The 23,873-nt window shown below is 39.0% G+C and overlaps 1 protein-coding gene across 1 annotated transcript; it reads right to left on the bottom strand.

Moving 5' to 3' along the window:
• Window positions 1-2,382: 2,382 nt before the first annotated feature.
• LOC131925424 (PEST proteolytic signal-containing nuclear protein-like) lies at window positions 2,383-2,934 on the bottom strand. Its single transcript, XM_059280743.1, has one exon. It carries the CDS (start codon window positions 2,931-2,933, stop codon window positions 2,397-2,399), a length of 537 nt encoding a protein of 178 aa, XP_059136726.1. The 5' UTR covers window position 2,934; the 3' UTR covers window positions 2,383-2,396.
• Window positions 2,935-23,873: the final 20,939 nt, after the last annotated feature.

The following is a 23,873-nucleotide window of genomic DNA, read 5'->3' as shown; positions in this document are numbered from 1 at the left end:
CCATGTCAGATGATTCACAAACACCTGTACCTTCAGCATCCAGAAGATGTCACACTGTCTTCTGGCCTCCCAGGACATCTGCACTCAAATGTACACAATGCATACACCTCATATATATGCATAATTAAAAATATAAACAAAATTTAAGGAGATACTTAGCTTTCTGGGTTCTGGGTTTGAAGCAGAGGTAAAATCTTAGGAAGCTGTAAATTACTAATCAGTCCTGATTGGGTCTCATTGCTGAAGAGAATGTGGCATGCTTTCCGGGTCCATTTGTTGCAGTTGTGGGCAGGTGTGTGTGTGTGTGTGTGTGTGTGTGTGTGTGTGTGTGTGTGCAGCTACTGTTCATGTGCATGTGCAGGTGTACATGCATGCCTATGTCCATGTATATGAAGGCTAGAGGTCAACCTTGTAGTGTTGACTGGTAGCTGCTCCTCTTCTTGTTTGTTTGTTTCAGCATCTCAGGACTGGAATAGAAGGTTACTTACTTAGTTAAGCTGGCTGCCCATAGAGCTCCAGGGATTCATCTGTCTCTACCTCCAAGCACAGAGATTTTCAGTACATGCCAGTACACTGGCTTTTTACATGATTGTAGAGTTATCTTCCTGGTCCCACATATTTTTTTTCAAGTTTGACAAAATTTATTGTAATTTTAGTAAAGACATTCAGCTCAGTCATCTCTCTCTCCTCATCTTGACCTCAGGTTAATATGTCATTGAGTCAAGTAAAGAATATGTCGGAGAGATGTTATTTCAACAAACAGTAAAATGGACAAATGAACGGTTTGCCTACATAAAAGTTAAATTTATGTATCTTGATATACTTAAATCATGTAAGAACTAACAGTGCTATGTACATTTCCATTGTTTTCCTTGGGGCTTATTAAGTAAACTTAAATGTAGTGAACAAAGTGTTAGGAATATCCGCAGGCTGCTTCCTGGAAGTTATTACATTAAAAAATGCCTAGTGAATAATTACCACCAGTGAAACTCACTGAAGCTGCCTCCCAATTTAACATTGTAATTTTCAAGGAAATCTTACCATTTCTTTTGTCTGTGACTATTAAAGATGCATTAACTGTCACAATAAAAAAAGTCCATATACGGGGTTGGGGGTTTAGCTCAGTGGTAGAGCGCTTGCCTAGCAAGCACAAGGTCCTGGGTTCGATCCTCAGCTCCAAAAAAAAAAAAAAACAACCAAAAAAGTCCATATACAATACAAAAATACAAAACAAACACCTTGCAACACACAAATCTAAGAGTATATGTGGTGAGAGACTTCATAATGAAAATGTGTTTGAAGAAGCATTTTCCGTCCTGTTTCAGTCATTAAAGTGTGCTTTTGAAATCACTGGTCAGCATGTATATACTTAAAATAAGCCATGGAGTTGTACAAATAAATCTTGTGAGTTCAATTCAAATTGGATCTAATAAGTTAGTAACTTAAATGCTTCAAAAGTCACAGAAAGTACATTGCCTTATCTGTCTTCATACAATGTTATAACTTTTTCTTTTTCCTTTTTTTGGTATTTAACCTTTTAAATACTTAAAGCAGTATGTACACTGATGCTTTTGGTGGGGTTTTTACTTTAAAAGATACAGCTTCCTTACGATTTGCCTCAAGTTCTGGTGGAAATGCGTATAGGAACTAGAATAAAAACCAAGAGAAGCACATTCAAAATACTGATTTACTTTGGTAGCAAATAGTGTTCTTTGAAGACTCCTGAATGGAGACAACCTCCATTAAAGTCAAGTGGGCTATTTTTAATAATACTTCACATAAGAATTTTTGACAAAAAGAATATATTTTTTAAAGAGCAAAGCGTCCGTACCCACTGATAGCAATGCAATACTAGTATATGATAACCCAGAACAATGAAATGCCCATAGGAAAAGGTTTATTTTAATTTTATCTAAATTTACTTCAGGCGATAGTCCAGCAACATCGTCTTCTCAATCCAATCCTATCTACGAGGCTGCTCCTGGGAGCCAACAGTCCAGGTAATGAGGGAGTGGAGTCAGGAGAGGAACTGCTCAGTTTTAAGTAGACAATAACTTTTGGCTTCCCTCTTAATGTGCTAATAGTTGTGTCTAAAAAAAATATGCAATTCTTAGAAAGGTACCACTTCTGATTTCTTTATTATCTGTAACCTTTGGAAACTAATCACATGAAACTACAAAATTAGCAAATGTCTTGAAATCTGTATATAAAACATAAATTACCTCTAATTTCAAACTCTCATTTATTAGTGTACCACTCAATCTTAAAAAAAAGAAAAAGAAAAAGAAAAACGAAAAGAAAAGCCGGCCCCAAAGCTAGTCTTACACCATTCTTTACAAAAGGAGACTGTTCCTTCTGACTGCACCCACCCACACCCCAATCTCAAAACACTTCATTTAATTGTCTTGGTCATGTACATTTCCAAGATGAGATTTTATGTTTCGCTCCCACAGCTTCTGATTATCGGAAAAGCCATGCTTCCCTTTACTAAAGGAGTTTGGTCCACCTGATGTTGGTGTGTCCCTTCCAATATTCTTCATCCTCATCTTTGCTTCTGGAGGCATTTCTTCTGGTTCACTATCTTCATCCTCATTGAAAGCTGCTGCTACTGAGAGGGTTTTTGGAGCGAGAGTTGGGACCGTTTCCTTGGGCTTATTTGATCCAAGTTTGATGGATATGGCTGATGCTTTCTTTGTCGTCTGACTACCTATGGCAAATCCAAACTTGGAGATCTTTGTAGGCTTTGTTGGGAGGTCTGCAGCTTCTTCATCAGCTGATCGCTTTTCAGCACTGCAACTGGAACTTTCCCCTCCATTACTGGAAGAAACAGCCTTAGTTTTCACAGGTTTTTCTGCTTCTTCTTCAGGTCCTCCGGCGGCTCCGGCTCGCTGCGGCTTCTCTGGCTTCTCGTCTCCCGCCTTCCCGTCCGCCATCTTCCCCCCTGGTCCCACATATTTTAGCATATACCTTGATGATTACTATTAGTATAGTAAGCATGTGAGCTTATTCCAATTCTTCTCTGCTGTGCTACAGTAAAATCCATAGATCTCTGTTCTTGCTATCATTGATACCACATTCTTACTATGTTTTTTAGCAAATATTCTGCTCACAGTAGTCCTGTGTCTGTGTTGACTTGCGACTTCATTCAATAGTTCATTAACACTGTAGGGTCTTTATAAACAATTTTACTGTAAATTAAGTTGAGAAAATAAGTGAAATAAAGAAACCAAACCTGCCTTCTTCATATCCATCAGCTTCCCTTTATCTGAAGTGTTGATCTTCCTGGAAAGAGGCACTGATTAGCTTTCTTGGAAGTGAAGGGGCTAAATTAAATAAATCCATTTCTGATAAAACACGGGACATCCTGATGGCAGAGAAACAAGCAGTACATGTTAGGAGGAACTGGAGTGAGACCGGGGTACACTTGCCATTGCACAGCCTGGATCTCCTTCCTGGTGTGAGAGTGGAACCTACAAGAGCAGCGATCTTGTCAAAAATAAACTGTTTTACACATTGCATTTTCAGCAAGCTGTTGCACTATACCATAGAGAACGTAAAACAGGGGGGTGACATATTCTCCTGAAGTACCATAGCCAGCATATGTTAGCTTATGCTGATGGCTGCAGAAAAGTTCATAAACAAAATGTCAGAGCTCCTGAAGTATATTTCTGAATACTTTTCAAACATATCCAGCTTTATTACAGCCAAGACAGAAAGCCACCATAAACCAGAGCCTGTTTTATAATTTATCACATCATTCTATATTCACAATGAATATATGCTCTCATCTTACAGCTTTTAGATTACTGGTAGAAGAAAATCAGTATTTTGTACTCTGAAATGTTTTTTCTCTGGTTTTATGACCCAGACAATTGTATTTATGGCATATAATAGACAATTTATATGTCTATATATTGTGAAATAATTACCATGCTCTTTCAAGTATGATGCATGGGCTATCTTTGTGTCTGATAAGAGTGCTTAAGATACAAGCTTCCAAGTGCTCAGTGCTTTTGCTTGTCAAATACCTAGAACTTATTCATCTTGATAGAGTGAGCAACACCATTCAGTTTCACTGCACTAACTCCCATTATTCCATGCTCTTCCTCTATGATCCGGCATCCTTAGACTTCACTTACAGATGGAATCACGCAGTATTTCTCTGTCTGAGTCTGGATTATATAACTTAATGGAATTTCCTCTACTTTTAGCTTGGATGTCACAAACGGCCACAACTGTGTCTACCGTGTCCTGGCCGCTGTGAGCAATGGCTCACTGAAGACGGGGCTGGGGTTGTGTCCCCACAAACTGTCCTCAATTCCTGCGAAGGAGGACGCCCCCAGAAGTGGGATTACTGCATCACATTTGTTCTGCCTTGAGTTTTCCGAGACATTCCATAGTGATTTCTGCTTCCTCAGTCTCTGCACATCTTTATACACCAACTGATATTTTGAAAGTAAACTATAAGTGTGTAAATACAATTAAAATTTTAAAAATATAACCTATCTGGCACATATATTGATTCATTTATGTTTTCTATTTCCAAGTTCACTCTTCCTTTTCTCTGTCATAGATATTTAGTTACTAACATCCCTCAAGAATCGTTTGGAGTATTTCCTTATTTATTTTTTCTTCATTGTTTTATTATTCAATCATGGACTTCTGTTTGATTCTTATTTAAGCATTCTGTTCTCTACTATGTTCTTTTGATTTTATTTTTGTTTTTGTTTGAAGATTTTTCATTGAAGCTCATTTCATCATTTTTATGATTGTTGCTTTAAAATTCTTGTCTGAAAATCCTGACATTCATGTAATTTTTTTCTTGGCTTCTATTGATATCAGTTTGTCATTTGAATTGCAGTCCCCTGGGTTTTCATGGTTTCCAGAGGGAAGGGGTATCTGTTATAATAAGAGGTAAACGTGTTCACTGCATTTTTAGACTATGCATGTGATGTGTGGGGATAAGTTCAAAGATCTACCTGTGATAGATCTGAGAAGGGATGTGTTCTGGTTATTGCATTATGGGGAAGGATGGTAGAAAACAGCCTTGTTACCTTCCCCTTGATTCATAGAGTAGATAACTGAGACTTATTTTCTACTTCTTCCTGGTCTATACTGATGGCTAATTCCCATGCTGAACACTTCTCAGGCACTTGGACTAATAGGTAAAAGAATCACATAGAAAACCCAATTCTCATTCAATTTCAAAGAAACTTACCAACCTCCCTTTCTTCAGTATCTTTTAATATATCATTTTTATATTTTTTCTAGGACTTGCTCGATCCTTCCTTCCTTCCTTCCTTCCTTCCTTCCTTCCTTCCTTGCTCCCTTCCTCCTTTCTTTCTCTCTTATTGGCATGCTGAGTAGTAAAGAATGTCCTTCCCCTCTCTTGTCCTGTTCATCATTCATTTTTTATGTATTATTTTCAGAATGTAAATATATTTAGAATTTTTTTCTTATGGGAAAAGATATGTTTATTTTCTACCTAGAATATCTGTATTAATCTTCTTCATTTTTTTTCTTAAATTATGGTGAAGAATCTGAAATACTCCCACTCCAATAGAGAGTTTGCAGCAGCTTTAGATAAAAAAAAATCTTGAGAAAGCCTGGCTGCTTTATCACTCTGGGCTTCCTTGTCTAAATTAGATTCCAGAGGAGTTTTTGATCCTGGCTTCTAAAATCAACAACTATTGAAATAACAAATAGCATATATGTCTTGAAGGCCCACCAGATAAAATATTATTTAACATGCTATTCCTCATCCATGAAGCCATGTATTCATCTGGTTAGGTCATGTTCACAATCTGAGATAGGATTCACTTTACAAGTAAATTGAAAAGTAGTATTAATGTTTGTCATTGGCTGATGGGCAATGCTACTGTTACATACAGAAGATGATACACAATGTGTGCTCTGTCTGAACATTTTGTCACAGAGTGTTGACTATTTCTCCCTAAGCTGATCTGCATCCTCCCTAGGAATAGAATCATTGGTGCAGAACGATGCCGTTTCACTCTTCTGGAAGCCAAGAGTAACAAATTCTTTCTTCTCCAGGAAATTGCCATTTTAAGTGTGTGGTAAGTTTTATTTATTCGTGGGACCAAATGCCGTAGGTTTGATACTGAAAGGATAGATGATGATAACACCTTAGAAAATTGCCTATAAAGTGATAATAGCAAGACTGGAGCATTAAAGATGAATTCTTTTATATCTTGTTTCCAGTTATAATAAAGAGAAATTAAGGAAATCCAAATGATATGTATATAGAATCTTGAATTTTGATTGCCTCATAAAAGGCAGATGCCTAACTTCAGGTATGTCAGAATTTTTCTGTTTTACACTCTAAGGAGCCCAACAAATGTGCTTTAACTTTTTTTTTCCTTTCAACAGATTTTGTCTGAATGATCATTTTTCACACAGCTTTGTAATAGAGGTTGGATGGAACCAGAAGCTGGAAAACAGATAGGATAAATGTGGTTTATAGTCTCTGGAATCCGAAGTAGAATGATATATCCCTACCAGCCTATTAAGCTTACAAAATAAGAGCTGATACCTTCCTCTTACAAAGGTTATTTTCTATACACATGAATACAAATCAGCTACACACTGAAACATCATGGGACTACTGAGCAGCATGTTGTGATTCTGCTAGGCTCTAGGGCACATACACTTCAGTAAAAAAGCTTTGTTGGACTGACAATGTTTGAGTTAATATCACTTCCAGACATGCATTTTGTAGACTTTATCATCTACTAAGTAAGAGTGGCTGGAGGAACAGATGGTGTTTAATATATAATTATACTATGTATCATAAAACTGGAATCAAATCTGTTAACACTCCCCAAATGACACCCCAGTTCTAAAAGATATCTAAACCTTTGATGGGCTTGGTTTCCTAGGTACTTGTATACCAGTACCTACACTGTGATAGCCTCCTGCAATCACATGTGCCTTTCAATATAGAAAACCACATATTTTCATAACTTCGCTTTATATTTGAGAGCAAAAGCCTTTTGTAGGCTTTTCAGAAGTCCCTTTCAATAATTGCTTAGCTCTCTCTGACAAATACCCCAGCTGTGAAATTGCAGCCTAACCTCTGGATGATAAAGTGAATGTTGGCTTTCTAGTTTAAGTTTTATCATTGTCACTCATATTTTCATCGTAGTTAGATTAGATTTTTAATTATAAATGTAACAAAACTCTATTTCCTCTGTGTGAAAGCAATACAAGGAACACTGAAAAAGCAGGTTAGGAATCATGACTCAAGTACTGACCTTGGCATGTGAGACACTGGTCCAGCTGCGTAGTCCTTTGGACATAGAGTTCTTGTTGCTGGCCTTTGACATGTAGAGAGAAAGTTTTACCTAGCAACAGTTTTGAAAGCAAAAAGAGAAATGGACTAACTTTATTTTGTTCCTGAGTCCAGCAGGTCTGGGAACCAATTAATGTTTCTGTTCTGGTGAAAAAGTTCTGAGATAGAGCACATGTTTCTGACTTTGTGCTAAATAGTAACAACATATGTATTCACTCACAAATTACCAAACGCCAGCCAATTCTCTGTCTTGAAAGACTCAGCTCAAAGTTGTCTTTCCTGTACCCATAACTCTGTGAGTATCTTCCACGCTGACTCCAGTCCTGAAAAGGTTGAGATTCTGACACTGGTGTAGGGCACTCTTTCCCTGAGGCAAGCCTAACAGAGCTGGCTACACTAAGTCAACACATTCTCTGGTGATTTGAGGTTGATAAAAAAGGTTGAGAAACAGACCTATCAAACCTGTAACAGACCATGTCTTTCTCACATTCAGTAACAAATCTGTTCAATGGAATTGCTTGACTAAACACATTGGTTTTTCTCTTTTTAGGACTTAGCTAAAGACATAAATATAAATTATAAATATTCATATATTCACAAGCTTGCAAGTCTCTGTATACACTTTTAAAAAGCAAAAGAGGTGATGGAATCATGGCTCTGCAGTTATAAGCACTGGGTGCTCTTCCAGAAGGCCCAGGAATAGTTCCCAGTACCCACAAGGTAGTATACAACCATGTGTAACTTCAGTCCCAGGGGATCTGAACTCATCTTCTGGCCTCCATAGGTGCCACACATACAGTACACAGACATGAAGACATAACATCCATACATGTAAAGTAAATATAAATAAAAAGTGAAAGTAAAAATATGAGTTTATTTAATAAAAATTGAATATTTTCTAGAAGTATTATATAGATAGGAATTTTGAGTCTTTAGTGATTTAAATGTGGACTTATATTCTAACATTATTATTTGATATGAAAGATTTTTTTAATTTCAGTTTCTATATGAAAATTGATTTCTCAAAAGTTCATGAGAATGTAGCCAGCTCTTGTTGAAATGAGTTGCTTTGTTAGTTTCACTATCTTTTTATTCTAATATAGGATATAAATTTTATTTAGCAAATATGTGGTACAAATCAAGGATGCAGCTTCTGTGTTTCACCTGGTATATCTAATAGTATTTGTTACTTGGCAAAGAAAAGTGGACTCAAAAGCAATATTACAAGATTCTGAAGAGTGATGGCAATATTTCCTTTCTGTCTAAGGAGGGACAGAAGTAAATTGGGAATGGAATACATTGGAAATGTGATCCTTCTTGGGCACTAAAATGGTGCTTCTAGGCTGTAACATGGCAAATGCTAACAATTTGATCTGAACCATTCTGCCTGACCAGGACTCACAGACAGACTTAGTGGGAATTGAGGAAGCTGGCACTGATTTTAGTGGTAAGACAAAAGAGAAATGTACCTCCACCCCCACCCCAATGCTTCAGAACCAAATGATGGCCTCTACGCAGAACACAAAACAGAAAGTACCTGCTATATCATTTTCCCATTTAGTCCCCACCGTGTTTACTGTTTGGTTTGGTAAGAAGCAGCACAGAATAAGAACTGTGGAACTGTTCAAAGGGAAGAAGGGCCACTGCTTGGTCAGTTACAAGGCTATTGATTGACTTACAATATTCTGAAAGTTGAAGACGCAGATTTTCTTGTTGATAGTTTGGACAAGTGACTATTTTAAAGGCCACACCTGTTTGGTCCTGGGGAGGCAATGATGTCAGAAATAGTCCCATACTGCTTTCCCAAGATTCTAGAAGCAGTGTCTTCTAAAGGACAGACATGACTTGAGCCATATCCTCTGAAGACACTACTTAGAGCAAGGCTGTGATTCATTGCATAGGATCTGGTCATCCATATTTTTTTGGCTGTGAAATCTCTGCCTTCACCACATGTATGTGTCAGGTGCCCACGGAAAGGAGAAGAGAGTGTTCAATCCCATGGAACTGGATTTATGGTTTGTTGTAAGCTACCCCATAGGTGCTGGGAACTGAACCTGGGTCCTCTGAAAGACCTCAGCATATCTGAACTGTTTTTCTACCACCAATTCCCTTTTTTGTTTTTAATATTATGTTTCATAGAAGACAAAAAAGACAATGTTTAATGTTTAATTTTCATTAAAATGGGTCAAGAGAGAGCTAAGAAGAGTGTTGTCCAAGCTGGTTTGATATTCTGAATTTCTTATTGCTCTCATTTCTTATGGTCCATTAATTCCATTTATATACATACCAAAAATTCTGTTACCCTAGATAAGCCTGGTAACCCACCAGGCCTGTAATTCTAGCTGGGTAAGAGTCTAAGAGACAGGACACTCACAAGTTCAAGACCTACTTTGGCTAAAGACTGAATTCAAAACTAATCCATGCAGCTTAATGAAATTATCTTAACATAAAAAAGTAAAAAGCTAGATACAGCAGAACATGCCTATAATCTCTGCACTGAGAAAGCAGAAAAAGCCTAACCCCTGGGGCTCACTAGCCAGGTACTCTAGCATAAGAATAATGAGCTCACAAGAATACCTCCACAATAGACTACTGGCAATGGTTGAGAGAAAGCCTGAACTGATCTACTCTGGTGATCGGATGGCCAAACACCCTAATTGTCGTGCTAGAACTCTTATCCAATGACTGATGGAAGTGGATGCAGAGATCCACGACCAGGCTATAGGTGGAGCTTTGGGAGTCCAATTGGCGAGAAAGAGGAGGGATTGTATGAATGAGAATTGTTAAGACCATTATTAGAAAAAGAACAGGGACAAATAGCCAAACTAGTGGAAACACATGAACAATGAGCCAATAGCTAAGGAACCCACAACTGGATCAGGCTCTCTGGATAAGTGAGACAGTTGATTAACTTGAACGGTTTGGGAGGCTCCCAGGTAGTGGGACTGGGACCTGTCCTTAGTGCATGAGCTGGCTGTTTGGAACCTGGGGCCTATGCAGGGACACTTTGCTCAGCCTGGGTGAAGGGAGGAGGGGACTGGACCTGCCTCAATTGAATCTACCAGGCTGAGCTGAATCCCCAGGGGAGTGCTTGCCCTGGAGGAGATGGGAATGGGGAGGTGGGCTAGGTAGAGTGCGGGGGGGGGGGGGGGGGGGGGGGGGTGGGGGGGTGGTGAAGGAGGAAGGACAGGGGAATCCTTGGCTGTAAAATTAAATTAAATTATAAAATAAATTTTAAAAAATGCAAAAAAAAAGAAGAATGGGCTCCAGATTCAATGACAGACCTTGTTGTAATGAGGAACTCAATGGTATATATAGAGAAACCCTTGTCTCCCAGGGAAAGATGGGGAAAGCTTCAGACCAGGTCACCGAACCATGGGTCAGAAAGCCTTCCAAGTCCAAGAGATAGCTCCAGACCCCCTCCTCCTTCCCTTTTAAGAGGTCATATAGGCAGACAAGAAGCACTGCCTCTATTTGGCCAGCTAGCCCAAGGTCATGAGCTAAGCGAATACCCACTACATTTCCCCTTTTTTATCTAAACAAGAGTAATGGAGGGAACAATGAAGGAATGAACAATGAACAATGAATGACCTCTGGCTTCCACAAACACACATAGACACATGCTTGACTACCTTCACACTCACACACATGCACACACATTTTAGAGAAATTGAGATGCAGTTCAGAGGTAGAGTGCTTCCTAGCATGGGCAATGCTCTCTGTTCACTCCCTAGTCTGAACAAACAATTGTGTTACCCACATTAAATTGACAGAAGTTACAAGGAACCGACCAGTAGCTTCTGGAATGACTCAAAACCAAGAGCAATGCCATGGAGGCTAGAGTTTATTTGCTCTAACATGATCACTATTACTTTGTGTAAAAGTTATTTAATTTACAAAGATGGTATGTGTGTTTACAAATTAACTGATTGGCTTTTCTCCTTTAAGGCCTTTACTAAAGGAATAAATATAAACCTCTTAGTCTCTTTATACACTTTTATAAAGTAAAAGAGGGCCTAGAGAGATGGCACAGCAGCACATTGGTGCATACAAAATACAATCCCTACATTTACAGAGCAGCTAAAAAGAAATCTGACTTCCCACCACTTTTATTAACAAATTTTTATTTACTAATGGATGCTAGATTAGAGAATTAAGTCAACCAGATATAACTTGTTTACTGATGCTCCGGTGAAGATTTTTAAGTGGGCCTATATCTGTCTGTGACACCAGGAGATATGTCTATGTTGCTAAGCAGCAAGCTGCTGGGGAACAAATAGTTACTCAAAGACCACAGCTCTGGAAGTTCAACTGGTTTGGGAAAATATAAATAAATTAAAATCTTACATCTTGTCCGCACTCCACTAATAACTGGCCTATGACCTGGCTTTGGGTATCTCCTCTTTTATTTTCTAAAATTGATCATTTAAGGCCCAAATTATCCTTGTTTATATAACACATATCATTACACAATGTGCTTCCTATTAGGAACCTTTTGTGAGCAGGTAATATGGTTCTTTCTCATGATAAAATGCATTTCCCAGGTTGCTTTCAGAAGCTTGCTCCCTTTCTGCTGCACCTTGGAGAAAAAGCATCTGCTTGTTTTTTCAGGACAGGGTCTCACTATGTAATCCTGGCTATCCTGAAATTCACTGTATAAACCAAGCTGGCCTCAGACTCACAGAGATCTGGCTGCTTCTGTGTCCCACAAACTGAGATTAAAGGCTCAAGCCACTATGCCAGGCTGAGCAGCTGTTCCTTAAAGACTGCCCCCCAAAAGATCTCCTGACAGAAGATATTAATTTAACAATAAAAATCAGGCTTTGTGATAAACACATACAACTGATCCTCCTTCCTGTAGAGTTTGTGTATGCATATGTGCTAACTTGCCATAATTTATTAGTAATTCCTAAATATACTGTCTTAGTCTGAGTTCTATTGCTGTGAAAAGACATTATTACCAAGGCAACTCTTATAAAGGAAAACATTTAATTGCATTGGCTTACAATTTTCAGAGGTCTACTCCATTATCATAATGGTGGGAAGCATGGCAGTACACAGGCAGACATGGTGCTGGAGAGGTAGCTAAGATTTCTACATCTGGATCCACTGGCAGCAGGAAAAGAGAAAGCCACTGGACCTGGCTTGGGTTTCTAAAACCTAAAAGTCCACCCCCAGTGACATACTTCCTCCACCAAGGCAACACCTCTCAATCTTCTAAGAAATGCCACTTCCTATGGGGGCCATTATTGTTCAAATCCTTCCCAATACCTATGGCACTTGCCTGGATGTTTAGAGCACAACAAATCTTAAGTCTCCTGGCCCATGTGATCTCTGCTAAGGTCACACAGGGCAAGACTGTATTCTCCTTTCAGCTCTCAATGTAAATAAGTGTCTGTTCTGGAGTCTGTTTTGTGGGATTCCATCATCCCATCTTAGTGTCTTTAATGCTATGAGAAATCTTATGGAGAAATTGTGCTTTAGGACTTTGCATTAGGAAAGCAGTCGAATGTTTTAAGTAGGGATTAAGAGGACATACAGGTAGAAGCATGGGAGACAGTATTGCTAAAATGTAAATTATAATGGCAAGATTAAGAGATTTTTAGAAGACAAGAATATTTGTAAAGGTTCTAGAGATCATTCTTGTACTATTGTGGTGAGGAATGTGGCTGCTTTTTGCCCTTCTCCAAAATGTCTGCATGAAGCTAAAGTAAAGAGCTTTGGATTAATGGCATTAGCAGAGAAGATTTCAAATCTGCTTATTATGGACAGTCATGTGGTTATTAATGGCCAGTCTTATGTAGATCTGTAATAAAAAGGAGTAAGCTGAACAATAGAAAAATACAAAATGTATGGTTTGAGGAGAAAAGGAGCACTAGGAAGTGTAATGAAGCTAAATCTGGTGCTTAAGGAGATTAACAAGTTTAAAGAAAATCTGATGCTAAATGGAAAATAGAGAGTGGTGACCCCAGGGCAAGGCCCTAACCAGTGAAGTTTCCAATTTGTGAAAGGGAATGAAAGAAAAGTTTGAGGCCTGATGTGGTAGTACATGCCTTTAATCTTAGCACTCTGGAGGCAGAAACAGGCAGATCTCTGAGTTTGAGGCCAGCGTGGTCTACACAGTGAATTCAAAGACAGCCTAGCTAAGACAGTGAAGGAAACCATCAAAACCAGAAAGCTGGTGAAAACGTATTTGAAAAAGGGGCGGGGCAGGGCACAATCCTAGCAAACAGCCCAACTTGGCAGCTTCGGCCACACGGTTGGTTCTGGCATTAAAGTCAAAGATGGAAGGAAAGGGTTGCCGATTCTCCCTCTGTGACTAAGGAAAGCCACTGTGGCCAGTCATGTGTCAAGGGTGTCACTGCATGGAGACCCAGAAAGGCCATTGCATGAAGAAATTAAGGTGAAGCCTGGATTTTGTTGCAGGTCCCATGATGGTAGACATGCCAGAGCTGTGTGATACCAGCCGAGGAAAGCTGCAGATAAGGTATGGAATCAGCTAGAGAGAGAGAGAGAGAGAGAGAGAGAGAGAGAGAGAGAGAGAGAGAGAGAGAGAGAGAGAGAGAGGTGTTTCATTCAACAATGCTGAAACGTGTTGGAGATCTGAGGAGTTCTTTAATGTCAGACAAGGAAATGCAGAATTTGGAGATGGGCCTGCTGGTTTTTTAGGTCTTGCTTTGGTCCAGTACTTTCTCATTATGCTCCCTTTCTTCCCTTTTGGAATGGTAATATGATCGCTTTTCGGTCTTTTGGATAAGATCAAGTGTGGAATGGTAATATATATATTCTGTGCCATTGTATGCTGAAAGCATGTGATGTTCTTTTCACTTTTGATTTTACTGGAGCTTACTGTTAAGATATTGCCGTGAGTACCAGAAGAGACTTTGACTTGGAATTTCTAAACAGTATTAAGAATGTTATAGACTATAGGGACTTTTGAAGTTGGATTGAATGAAATTTTCCATTATTATATGATAAGCCTTTGGGGGCCAGGGAAGACTATGTGGTGGTTTGAATAAGAATGTCCTCCATAGGCTCAAAGAGTCAAATGCTGGTCACCAGGGAAAGGCACTATTAGGAAGTATGGAGTAGGCATGGCCTTTGTGGAAGAAATGTATAACTGAGGATGGGCTTTAAGGTTCCAAATGCTCAGTCCAAGCCCAGGGTCTTTCTTCCTACTGCCTGCAGATCTGGATGTAGAACTCTCAGATCCTCCAACATCATGTCTGCCTATATGTCACCATGCTTCTGACAATGCTAGTAATAGATAACCTTTGAAGTGGAAACAATTCCTGATTGAATGCTTTCCTTTATAAGAGTTGCCATAGTCATAGTGTTTCTTCACAGCAACTGAATATTAAGAATTTCTAGAGCAGTTGTTCTCAACCTGTGGGTCACTACTTCTTTGGGGGTTGAATAATCCTTTCACAAGGCCCACATATCATATATATATATATATATATATATATATATATATATATATATATATACATATATATTAATAACAGCAAAATTTCAGTTATGAAGTAGGAACAAAAATAACTTTATAATTGGGGAAATGTGTTAAAGGGGCACTGTATTGGTAAGGTTGAGAACCATTGTTCTAGAACATAATTATAAAACAGAATCAATTATGCTCATAAAAATTTGTAGATATCATTGGGGTGTGTGTGTGTGTGTGTGTGTGTGTGTGTGTGTGTGTGTTTCTAATGAAAGACCATCATATTTTGAAGGCTTTTCTCCAGAAATATAGGGAAATATAAAAATAATTCTGGATAATTTGTGTATAAGACATATGTCATGGGCTGGGGATGTAACTCAAGTGGTTGAGTGTTTACCTAGTGTGTATGAAGCCCTGGGTTCATTCCTAGAACCAAATACATCTGTCTATGGTATAATGCAAGCACTCAGGAGAATCCCTAGTTCAAACTTGTTTTGTTTGGTACAATAAGTTCAAGACCAAGCTTGGCTACATAAGACACTCTCATAAAGAAACAAATAAACAAACAAACAAACAAAAATCCTGTATACTTTAATGTCCCTATAGAATTTAGTATCTACAGCAGCTGGATTCTGGACTCATACTATTTATTCTTAGAAAATTGAATATGCACTGAATCCAGGGTTGTATGGCATGGTGTTCAGTTACATGTAATTTTCATTATGTGTGCATGCACACTAACATTAAGAAGCACTCATGGATGGTGTTGATTGACACTGAATAATGTATAGCTGACAGTATAGCAACAAGCCCTTTTCCATGGCCTCATGTCAGTACCAGAAACAGATAACCACCTGGTTTATCCCTTTGACAAGTATTCATAGCAAGAAACTGGGACTAGACATGGAATTTGGTTTCTTAATGATTGTTTTTGTCTAAAATTCCTAAAGCTTAAGTTGGGGAGATTTCCAAGGAAGTTACTTAATGATAACCTTTACTAATTGTGAAATTTTGAACTGGGCTTTGAGATTAGCATTCACATGCCCAGGTCTCTAAATAGCATGGGTTGTCTACCATTGGTGGATAGTTTGAGGAGAAAATCAGCCTAGAAACTATGGTGAGCAGCTACTGAGAACAAGCTATTATCCCAGTTTCATATCCCGAATACATCAAGTTTACAGGACTGCAGTTTTACATCTTTGCTCATGTTTACACACATTTTACAGTTTTAAGTAGCGTTCATAAATGTTCACTTTCTATGTGTGTGATGGAGTGTATGTGCATGTGTATATGTTTGTGTGTGTGTGTGTGTGTGTGTGTGTGTGTGTGTGTGTGTTGTTTGTATCTGTACATTTGCCAGCAAAGGCCTGAGAATGCCGTCATCTATCCTGCTTATCACTTTCCCCATTGTTCTCTAAGGCAGGTTCTCTTCTGAAGGCAGGTTGGCAGCAAGAGAGTTCTGGCCATCCTCCTGTCCCTTCCCCATAGCACTGGGGTCACAGATACTTGGAGCCATGTGTGTTTTTTTTACATGCAGACTGGGGATTCAAACTCAGCTCCTTATGCTTGTGCAGTAAGTAGTATGACCTACTGAGCCTTGATCCAGTCCTGATGCTTTTAGGGTGTTTATTTGTTAACACTATCCTTATCACTTTTTTAAATTATCCTAGTTTTTAGATATGCAGCATTTCTTAATTTTTTATACATTATATCTAGGTATTAAAAATTAACATTAACTTTTACCAATAAATATCTAATTCTTTTAAACAAAATAGCAGTACTCAATGTAGTCTAGATTTTATGTAGTTTACATTTATGGTAGCATTTCAGATTATACATCAATGCATTCAGGTGGATTTGTGTTCTAGCTAGTCTGCTAAGCTTCTTTATAAAAGACCTATGTGACTATGTAAGCTACAGTATGAGTGGACAGGAAGCTCACTATGATACTCTTGTCATTACATTTTAAAAGTAAGGCAATAATACTAATTTCATAATTACAAAATAATCCAATTCCTTTGAACTAAAATGCATTTTCACTTCTGTGCAAAGGTCACCATTTGAAATGCAGTACTCCTTTAAAAGAACATTAGTAAGCATGTTCTGGTGATGGAGATTGAGATCCTAGAATGCAAGCAGAGCCTTCAAACTCAAAACACCAAAGATAAAGATTTCAGTGAAACCATGCAGTAATGAGACCATCCTCTCCCTTTTTCACAGTTCTTACTACAGTGTCTTAAGGATGCAATACATTAACCCAGAATCATGTATGTTGGATCATAAACAGCACTACATAAATGTTCCAAAAATGAACATCATCACCTCTAATAAGGAGTAGCATCATAAGGAAAATGCTTTGTAAAATAGCTACTAGTAGTTAACAAACTTCACTGTTAAAATTTAAACTTATGCTGGGCATGGCAACTCTCACTTGCAATCCTAAAATTTGGGACATGGGTAAGGAGGATCAGGAAGGAGTTCAATGCAAGCCTCAGCTCATTCAGCTGGAGGCCAGCCTAGGCTAAATAAGACACTGTCTCAAAACATAAACGATAAGTGATGGTAGTCAGAAATTTTTTATCCAGTTTCTATCTGTATGAGGTTAGATAATTTATGTCATGTCCATGATCTGTGAGTTCCTTCTTACTACAATTTAAATGATGGTGCTCCCTCCCAAACTCATGTTGGTATTTAATGGTCAATACAACAGTATGAAAAGGCATTGGCAATTAAGCTTTGAGGACTCTGCTGTCAAGAAGAAATCAGATTTCTGATAAAAGGACTGGGATTAAATCATGTTAAATTACAGCATGTCTCTCCTTTACAGCCTGGGTTAAATAAGACAATGAAGCTGCATTTTGAAAGTAGAGTGTGCTCAAGGGAGGTGCTCAGGTAAGGACCAGACATTGAAACTGCCAGAACTGTTAGAGATAAATTTCTACTCTTTTAAGCTATGTAGTCTCAGGTGATTTCTTACAGCAGCATAACTGAATGAAGACATTCTTCCACTTTAGAAAAAAGCAGTTAGTAGTTGTGGTGGTATGAATAGGCATGGCCCCCATAGACTCATGTGTTTGAAATGCTTGGCCTATAGGGGGTAGCACTACTAGGAGGTATATTCTTGTTGGAGTAGGTTTGTCCTTATTGGAGGAAGTATGTCACTGTGGTGCCATGCTTTGAGGTCTCATGTATGCTCATGCTATGCTCAGTGTGGGACAGTTTACTTCCTGTTGCCTGCTAATCAAAATTCTGTCCCTCTAAATTTCAAAAATTGTAGTAATAAAACAATAGATACTTTTAAACTAACTTTATTGTTAGCTGAGTTATATGACATTTTAATAGCAAATGATTACAATATTTTTCTTCTAAAGATCCAAAAATCTTAAAAAATACAAAAATCCTCACATTAGACTGTTGTCTCATGTATCATGTAGCGGTAGCGCCCACGCTACCACCACCAGTTCACCATGTCCGAGTGAGGGGCTGTGGATCAAAGAACAGAGACAAGACAGTGGGCCATTCCTCTCAGCAGAATGCCAAATACCGTTTATTGAAGGAGGGAGGAGGCCTTAAATACAGGCTTACAGCACAGTGGAGAACCCCGGAGGGCAGAAGTTCACTACAGATGTTTTACATTCTTGCATCCTAGCTGCTTACACCAAAAGCAGGATACACAAACAAGGTAAGCTGTTTAGGAGGAAGGAAACCGGCAGGGAATCAGCATAGGGAGGACATCTGGTCAAGGTCAGCAAGCAAGGCAACAGCTACCCAAAAACAGAGGGCCAGGGCCCTACAATATCACACACATTTTTACTCAAATGTGCATTTTTTTTCTAATTTCTAGTCACATTGATTAAAATACACAATGTCTACCTCTCCTCACCAATTGGTTGCTCATGTTTCTATTTGTCATGTTTTATTTCCCTTATAACAGATTATAATGAAGTGAACCTTGTGCTTTACAGATTGAAATATGAGTAATATGCAGATGGTAATATTCAATATACATACATTTCTGTAGAAAAGTTTCATATTTTGGTAATCTTACATACAGGAGACTCATGCGAATTGTAGCTGTGCTATTTTTCTTAGTTTTCTGGTGTCCTATCAATTTATAATATTTTTTTTAATAACATAATTCTTAATTGATTCTTTGGGAATTTCACATCATGTACCCCAATCCAACTCATCTTACAGTATGTCTATATCCATCTCTCATCCCTGCAGCATGCCCCCCAAAATTAATTAAAAACAAAACAAATAAACCACCTATGTCTTCCATCTTTCTCACTTCTCCAATATCTCTTCGTTTGTCCTAGTGGCACAGGGAGCTGTCATGTGTCACACAGTATACCCTTGGTTCAATCAGTTTCACCCACAAATGTTCATTGCAATGATTCATTCGTCTGGTTGTTGAGTCCCTCTTGACTTGTTGAACTGATTCTGAAGCGGGGAGTGTGGAATTGGGAAATGATAGCTATGAAATATAGACATAGATAATGAAAAAGACAGAGACACAGGATAGCTTCGGGAGGTTCTGATTCAATACTACAGACACTGACTTTATTGCTCACAGCTTTTGGATACCCAAAAGCAAGGGTGGCAAAAAGACCTCCTCCTTTCAAGGACATCAAGGTTCGAAGTACAAAGTACAGTTAAGTGTAAACACCCCTTCGTACTCAAGACATCTGGTGACCACACCTTACGGCAAAGTATCCTGTAAATAGACCTTGAAGTAAAAGACACCTGGTAACCATGCCTTTGGCCAAAACATCCTATTATGCAGCCTTGTAGGGGGGGAAACAAGCTTGAACTCTCTGACTTTGAGCAAGATGAAAACAAGCCTCAAGCTGGGCTCTCTGTGGGCCCCCCACATGTGGTTCAAGGCCTCTAGCCTCTGGCATACCATCATCACTGGACCCCCATGGAAACTCTTCTCAGATATCTTGCTATTGTCCTCAGTCATGGAGGACCTGTGGCTGTCTTCCTCAGGACCAGTCCCTTCACCCACTCAAGCATGGTCCAAAAGCCATGCTGATCTGAGTGGCATGTGCTGCCACATGCCTGGGCCCAGATGTCACCAGGGCCCCATGAGGCAGCACATGGCCCTTGGACTCCAACATGGCATCAGGTGGTGGCCCAGACCCCTGGCATCAGCATGACCTTGCATGGTATCAGGAGCCGCAGACAACAACACAAACCTTGGCTTCGTTAGGGCCATGGACCCAGACATTGTCCTACACTGCAGGCAGCTTGGGTCTGGATATTACCATGGCCCCAGTGGCAGCATAGTTCGAAGACACCACCATAGACTCGGGTGGCTGAACAAGTCCCCAGACATCCCCATGGCCTTCAGTGTTTACTGAAGCCCTGGACCCCATCGCAAACCCTGGCTGCAGTAGTGGCATGGACCCAGACATGGCCCTTGGCTGCGGTCTGGGCTGGACATTACCCTGGCCCTGGGTGGCAATCAGGCCACCCACATCAGTCTGTTTGTCACCCCCTTTGCTTCTTCAGGTTTGCCTCTTCCCAAAGCACATGCATCATTCTGCCTCTCATTCTCTCCTATTTCTCTACTATGTATTCACTCATCAAAATGGCACCTAGCTGGCCGGGTGCTACAAGGTGCTGAGCAGCCTGTGGATATCATCAGCTAGCCAGGACTGTGAAGACCCAGGCAGACCTATGGGTGCCTCCAGCCAGCCAGGACTTTGAAGCCTCAGCCAGGCCTGTGGGTGTCTTTCACCTGCCTAAACCGAGTCAGTTTATAATATTTCTTAAACATGTAACATAATAATTTTCTAAAACATTTGTAAAATCATTTTTATTTCAAGTTGAATTTAGAAAGCTACAATCTTCATACATTTTTATTATCAAATATCAAATAACTAATCTGTGATGTGTTGTAAAAGATGAAATATTTTAAATACCAGAAATGCTTGTTTATCTTTCCTGGTAACCTTAAGTGTGATAAACCCCCTGCCTTCACCTCAACAGAGACAGAAAAAAATGGGTCTACCTTTGTTATTTATTAAGTGACACAATGTTATTCATTAAGCAGCACTGTTTACTGTACAAGAAAAGCCACAAGGTACAACAAAACCCACCATAAGATTTTATTAAGGGAAGGTGAAGGGTTTACAACACACCCCCATGGTCGGGCGTGTTCCCATATGCCTGGCAGACACTTCCGCCTAGCCAGGTCCAGGTCAGGATAGCCATTTCCAGGTCAGGGCATCTTGCGTGACCAAGATCCGTGATGTTCCATTGGCTACGTAGGCGCGCAACGTGGCCATGTGATCTATGTGCTTGCGTGTAGTAGTGACGCTGATCTGTCCACGCCCAGCCTTTAAAATCTGGCGCCATGTTCCCGGTTCCTTCTTCTTCTCCACACATACGTGTTTTCCGCAGGCCTGTTCACTCTCTGTCCCTTTACCTTTAATAAAACTCTTATTAGCAGATTCTGTCGTGTTTCGTGACATTTCCTTGCAGAGTAAGAACACAGCACAGCTAAATAACTAACAGAAGGGAATAGGAAAGATGTGCATAGGCCTATGGAATGATCATGCAGGAAGAGGGAGAAGGAATAAGTGGAACACGCTTTTATAGGTTCCCCCCACATATGCGCATATGGGTTTATGTAGCTATGCCACACATTTGCATAGATTATGTGACCACACTGCTGGCGAATTACATGATCATGTAGCCCATGCATTACGTAGGACTTAAAGCATCTTGCCAGTGCACATGTGGTCATGTAGCTGGGGGAGTAGCTAGGAATTCTAACAACCTTATCTTAGACCAGAATCTCCAAACTGTGGGTTAAAGTAAACTTTTATTTTTAGAAGTTGATTATGTCAGATATTTTTACCTTAGTGATGCAAGGATAACTGATAGAGGTAATTAATAATCTGCCACAAATGCCTAGGGTTTGATTCACACTTTAAAGCACGGAGCAGAAATGACCAGTTTTGGAAAATTGTTCTAGGTAACTGCTCAGACCCAGCAAATGACTTGACTTGACTGGGGAAGCTCTGTGTTAGGATACTTCTATTAAAGGTTATAGACCCAGTGGGACTCAGCTGGCCTTCATCCAATTCTGAAACTGAAACCACTAAACCAGAATAAATGAGTCCCTTGACTTCTACATGTATCTCTCAGGTCTCTATTTATGTCTTTATATTGCTCTATGTAGTTTAAGGCAGACTTTTTTTTTTTTTTTCGAGACAGGGTTTCTCTGTGTAGCTTTGTGCCTTTCCTGGATCTCTCTCTGTAGACCAGGCTGGCCTTGAACTCACAAAGATCCACCTGCCTCTGCCTCCAGAGTGCTGGGATTAAAGGCATGCATCACCAACACCTGGCTAAGGCAGATTTTTAAATGTGGAACATATATATGATAAAAAAGACAAAATTCTAAGGAAAAAAATTCAAAAACTACATAAGTAACTAGATAATCATGTTCATGACTAGAACATCTTGATATTATCAATATTAGTTTTTTACAATTTGATCTATACGCACAATTTTTAGTAGATTGCTACACTATATAGCATCATGGAACTGAATATGCAGATCATGGAAAACTGGCAACAATAAAGGCATTTGAATTCACAATGAAAAAGATTAGTTGAATCTCAAATTTTTAATGAATCCTAGGTTTTTCTGGCAGCACTTGACCATGTGAATTGTGTGGTTTCACTGTGACCTTGGTCCTGAATACACAGCATGTACTACACTTTCTATGTCATTATACCATAAAGTATCACTGAATGTTGCCTGCAACAACTTAGCTCAGATTTGCACTGCTATGTGTGATGAACTGCAATGTTCTTACTGTACTTCTGCTCTTACAGAACCACAACACATTAAAGAGTTTCCACCATTAGTCCTCAGCATATCAGCACTCAGTTAATGAAACTTTGGACTGTATTGTATGAGAGTGTTTGATTTTAAAAAACTTCTGATGAATTTAATAAAAATGTTGAATGAATTTTAACTTGGGCTTCGCACAGAATTTTTATCAGTTTCTGAAATTGTCTTCAACACACTTTTGTTATTTTGTTCTGTTGGCATTAAAAATTATAGTTACAAAATTGATCAACTCTAAAAATGTTTAAGGTGTTCTACATCCTGCATCATCAAATATTCACACAAGATTTAATCTTCGTGCAGAAGTACCCATTATTTCCATTGCATTAGAATGCAAACTTGCTTCAAACTTTAATAAATAGAAAATAATTTATATATACCAAACTTTTGTAAGTTTTATTAAATTTTTTTCTTTGATAACTTCTTAGATGTATGTGATACATTCGGATTACTTTCTTTCTCCCTCCCTGTCAACCTGTGTCCTACCTGTGTCCTCACTACAAATCCCTTTCTCATACTGTTTTTTTTTCCTCTAGAGTTTTTCCATGGCCAAATGTGTGATCATGGGTTAGGAGTTATGCATTGAAGCAATTGAAGACAATGACTGTAACTTTCCTAGAACCCATTAGTAGCCTATAGGGCTCCATGATGCCTCTCTCCCAATCCATGATTGACTGTGGATGTGCTCAGTCTTGCATAATCCCAGGACAGGCAATCTCCACTGGTGTGAGGTCATGATTGCAATGGCTGCATCATGCCTTGAAGGTACCACTATAAAGCACTTCTCTCAGACTCTGGCAGCTACATTCTATTCACCCCTTTTCCATGATGTTACATGAGCCTTAAAGGGGGTAGTATAAATATTCTGTTTAGTGCTGAGGACTCACGTGTCATTTATTCTCAGTATGTTAAACAGCAACAAATCTCTGCATTTACCACTGTTCATTGCAAAGATAAGCTTCCCTGATTTAGGCTGAGATTAGCACAGAAATGTTTAAGCAGTAAATTGATACCAAATCAATTTATTCACATTATTTTGTTTTTGGCTTTGTTTATTTCTGAGACAGGATTTTACTATATAGTCTTGTTTGTCCTAAAAAATCACAATGTATACAAGGCTGGCCTCCAACTAATAGAAATTGACCTGCCTTGTCTTTTCCATGCTGAAATTAAAGGTGTGAACCACTACACCTGGTCTGAAATTGCTCAATTTAAGTGAAATTATTAGTAATCTTCTATTTAATGATTAAG

Source organism: Peromyscus eremicus, chromosome 15, assembly GCF_949786415.1.
Source record: "Peromyscus eremicus chromosome 15, PerEre_H2_v1, whole genome shotgun sequence".
Taxonomy (NCBI): domain Eukaryota; kingdom Metazoa; phylum Chordata; class Mammalia; order Rodentia; family Cricetidae; genus Peromyscus; species Peromyscus eremicus.
This window is presented reverse-complemented; position numbering and strand designations above follow the sequence as displayed.

Excerpts from the sequence above, each read along its gene's own strand:
- LOC131925424 (XM_059280743.1), bottom strand. The coding sequence starts at position 2,933 with ATGGCGGACGGGAAGGCGGGAGACGAGAAGCCAGAGAAGCCGCAGCGA.